This window comes from Cryptomeria japonica, chromosome 9 (assembly GCF_030272615.1).
Source record: "Cryptomeria japonica chromosome 9, Sugi_1.0, whole genome shotgun sequence".
In the NCBI taxonomy this organism is placed as follows: Eukaryota; Viridiplantae; Streptophyta; class Pinopsida; order Cupressales; family Cupressaceae; genus Cryptomeria; species Cryptomeria japonica.
In genome coordinates, this window is record NC_081413.1 from 738,478,771 (window position 1) to 738,483,358 (window position 4,588).

At 36.1% G+C, this 4,588-nt stretch overlaps 1 protein-coding gene across 1 annotated transcript; it reads right to left on the reverse strand.

Moving 5' to 3' along the window:
• Positions 1-1,414: 1,414 nt before the first annotated feature.
• Positions 1,415-4,176, reverse strand: LOC131038699 (pentatricopeptide repeat-containing protein At5g12100, mitochondrial). The gene has a single exon (XM_057971221.2). It carries the CDS (start codon positions 3,993-3,995, stop codon positions 2,307-2,309), a length of 1,689 nt encoding a protein of 562 aa, XP_057827204.2. The 5' UTR covers positions 3,996-4,176; the 3' UTR covers positions 1,415-2,306.
• Between the last annotated feature and the right edge of the window lie 412 nt (positions 4,177-4,588).

Genomic DNA, 4,588 nt, shown 5'->3' on the forward strand with positions numbered 1-4,588 from the left:
ACGCTCGTGGACAACCATTATTTCAGAATTTTTAGCCAAAATGGAGGTTGCTGTGCCCTCAGGGAGGTATATAAATGGTTGTTGCACCTTTTGTTGCATTCTTTGCCAGTCAAGTCAAGGAGTCTATCAGATGAAGATGGTGATGGCGTTGCAGCTGCAGGTGATGAGAAATTGCTGATGTCTTCAGGTAATCTTGAAGTCTTGAATAAAGACTTGTTTGCGATTAACCGTGATGTGTAGCATTTATCCACCTTCTGTGAAGATCTCCATAAATTTGTAACGCTCTGTTGGTGTCCAGCAACTGTGGGACTTTGGAGGTGACCAGCTTGTTTACATTGCCCTCCTTGGCTGGTCATGTTTTGACCTGTGCTGTGTAAAGGGAGGAAATAATGCATGGTGTAAAGTTCACTACTTTGGAGAATCGTGGTTGCACCAAGGTGGCAGATCCTAAACAAGTGATGAGCTGGTGGGTTTAAGCAAGAGGCTGGTGTGCGCAGCTCAGTGCTTGATTTTGGTGGGTGGGAGAATTCCCAGGCTTCTTAGCTTTTTTCATTTTTTCATGGCAGTTATTCGCTTTCGTGGAACCCACGATTGGGAATTTTTTTATTTCCTTTTATTTTGTTAGTTCTGTGGTTAGCTACCCCTGCAGGGGTTTGGCGGTTTGTATTTTGTTTTATATATTTTGCTTATCTTGTTCAACCTAGTATTTTGTATATTAGTTTTAGTTTTGAAGGGTTGGGGGCCTCTAAATTTATCTTAAAAAAAAGAAGCGTGTATGCTCCCTAATATGTATTAGCTATTTTAATACAAGTAATGTTTTGGCAGTGCAACAATTTATGTGATGATTTTTTGGGATTTAAGTGCAAAGCTTCGAGTCAATCTACATAAATCCATATTTTACGAGTAGCATTGTAGAAACACTACTTGTATTAAAATGAATGAGCTACAAAGCTCTATAATGAATGGTTTATCAAACAATGAATGGTTTATCAAACACAATACTTGCTGAAGATTTTGCAAATGGTGTAGCAAGCTAATTGGCCTCGATTATGGAAGAAAGTTCAATATTAATGAGTGTTTGAGCTAGAGTAATAATTGATTGCTGATCTGACCTCCTGAATAGTCTTGGTGTCTCACTCATGTAAGTATCACCAGATGCAATGAATGTTAATTAGACCGTTAATGCTCATGAGAGATGGGTTCTAGTAAACTGATACTTATGAAATATGGGTCCATATAGATCAACCCAAAACTATGTATCGAAATTTAAAAAATTCATCACATAAAGTGTTAAATAGTCAGAATTTCCTGTCTATTGGATTGGTAATGTAGATAGTATGAAATTTTCTAAACGCATATCATTCAAGTGTAGTAATGCTTCTCTCTGTGCTGCCTTCTTATTCACAAAGAGCAATTCGTTGTAAGCAAGTGCAATGAGTATAAAACCAATTTCTACCACATCTTACGCAGACTGATAGCTTGAATCCATTTTTTTAAGTTTAGAATGCCCATCTATGAGCTTCTGTAAGTATAAACATTTTCCTTCAATAGAAACTTCAAAATGTACAAAATATAAGACTATTCTCTATCACATCTTTGTACAGACTGATAGCTTGAATGTATAAGACCATTTTCCATCACATCTTTATGCAGACTGATAGCTTGAAGTAATTATTTTGCCTGGAATGTCCATCTATGTGCTATTGCATGTACAAGTATTGGAACTGCTTCCTTATTAACCATTTGAATGAAAATGTTGTACTAACCACATTTTCCCTTGAATAATACTCAAAACACACCGATTATAGGACCATTTTCTACCACATCTTCATGCAGAATGATAGCTTGAATACAATTGCTTAGTTAGGCTAGAATGCTCATCTATGAGCTATTGCAAATCTGAGCACTAGAACTGCTTCCTTGTCCACCATTTGAATGAAAATATAATACTAATCACATTTTCCTTTCAATTCAAACTTCAAAGCCCTATAAGCAAAACGCTTTCTGTTATTTCGTAGCCAAAAGACTATTTACTTTCATTTATCTCTAGTTGTGATATTTCATATTTCGTGCAGATTCCAAGACCTGTATACTACCTATGAAGCGGTAACTTACCGGTGGTAGATTCTTCTCCAGCACCCAATAGGCTGATTACATAAACTTTCCATTTTGTGCATCATATCTTCCCTGCAAAGCAATTTCATCAATCCATGGTAAGTTTAGTCATGCCTTAGCCCAAGGCCTTTCTTTTCCATTTTAAATGACATAATCATCAATCATTGAGGAAGACTACTCTCATTGACGGCTCATTTCCAAGGATCTTCTGCTTCTAACATCTTGTTTTCCTTGTGAAGCTCATTTATAATAGACTCATTTAGCATTATGCAATTAGTCTGCATTTCCTTCTCCAACCTGAAAGCTTCGTCCATGTTACCTAATGCAGCGTGCCTACCAATCAAATTATTGTACACTTGTACATTCGGTGCAATACTTCTATCCACCATCTCTTTCAAAAGGTCCTCAGCTTCACACATCCTGCCTTCTTTACACAATCCATTTATCAGTGCACCATATGTCACAACATTTGGTGCAAGGCCCTTTACCTGCATCTCTTCAAGCAGGTTGAAACCTTTCCAGATATCGCCAACTTTGGTATACCCATCAATCAACGTATTATATGTGAAAGTATCAGGAACCAAACCCACTTTGCGCATCTCTTTTAGAAGATTTAAAGCCTCTTTAATCATAAGTTTCCTACAAAACCCCTTGATTAGAGTATTGTAGGTAACGGCACTAGGCAAAATACCTCTTGTTCCCATTTTCCGATATAAGCCAAGAGCTTCCTCAGTATTCCCCGCCTCAATATACCCGTCCATCAGAATATTATAAACAAATTCATCTGTATTCATCCCTTTTCCAATCATTTCATTCAAAATCCCTTCTGCTTCCATCATTTTACCCTGCTTACAAAGTGCATTCACCAAAACGTCATAAGTAAAAACACTTATTTCAATACCCATTCTTATCATTTCACTGTGTAACACCAGAGCCCCATGGATATCTCCATGTCTTGAATGCCCATTAATCAATATGCTATAACTAACATTGTCTGGTTCCAATTTCTGCTCATGCATTTCAATGAGAAGCTCTCTGGCTTGCTCTAATCTACCACATTTACAAAGCCCATTGATCAAGGAATTATAGGTGACCAAATTAGGCCTCAAACCTTGTTTGAACATAACTTCCTTTATTTTAAAAGCCTCTTCTAGATGCTCACATTTACAATAACCATCAATCAGAGTATTATAGCTAATATGATTAGGAACCAAACCCCTGTCTAACATTTCCGCAAAAAGCTTACCTGCCTGTTCCATCTGTTTCCTTTTGCAGAAACTATTGATAATGACATTATAAGAAAAAGCATCAGGCTGGCAGCCCATTTCCTCCATTTTATAAAGCAACTCAACAGCATTATCTGACTGCCCTTCTTTAGAAAAGGCCTGAATCACTTTATTAAAACTAAAAACATTAAGAGTTATGCCCATAGATTTCATCTCAGAGAAAATTTCCCAAGCCCTATCAGGCAGCCTAGAAACAACCACAGCTTCAAGAAGAAAATTGCAGGAGGAAAGAAAAGGCACTATACCATGATTTTTCATTAGGTAGAAGGTTTCTGCTGCCTCTGAGACCATCCTGGCTTCCACATAGGCCTTCATCACCAAGTTAAAAACTGCTGGATTTGATTGAGAAGCATGCCTGAATGTTTTAAATAGAGCATGGGGTGTTGTATTGGAGGTCTTGAGAAGGACAAGTGACCTTATTGCCGATTGTGCAGGAACCCACCTTTTTTGTTGCAGCAAACCATGTACTTGTTGGATGATTTTTACTTCCAGTGCGTACTGATGGGCTGTAGAGCTGCTGATTTTACTTGTAAAAGTGAACCTCATTGGAACCCAGATTGCAGAACAAGAGGAAGTGGATCCCATCCTTTGCATTTGCTCTGGATCGTTCTGCGATTTGTAATGATTATGATTGCTTGAGTACACAATGGGTACAGGAGTTTTCTCTTGTTATCCATCGTGGGTTGTTTATGCAGCTGCAACTGCAGTTATGGAGCTGCATACTTTTTTTAATAGGGTTTACTGTGATTCGTGCTTTTGATTATACGACTCTGTTTGTTATGTAATTTTTCATTTTTAAATGATTATACGACTCTGTTTTTTATAATGGTGGATACTGCACTTTATATTTCACTTTAAATATTTCTTTTTAAACTGGTTATTTGGACATTCTTTGTTAGCTATTTTTCAATATATATATGAATTTCTATGTTTATTATATTATTATTTGGTATTTTTTTATTTTTCTTATTATTAGTACTTGTCGGTTGTACTCAATTTTTAATTTTCTTTTTTTTTTTAATTGCTCAAATAATTTGCATCTTATTATCCCGGATCTTTCTAACTCATTAAAATAATATTTAGTATGGTTTAATTTTGTTTTGGAATTATTTAAAATTTTAAAAGTTTAATAAATCTAACTTTTTTTTAATTGATACAAGGTAACTACCATGCTAATTAATTGATTA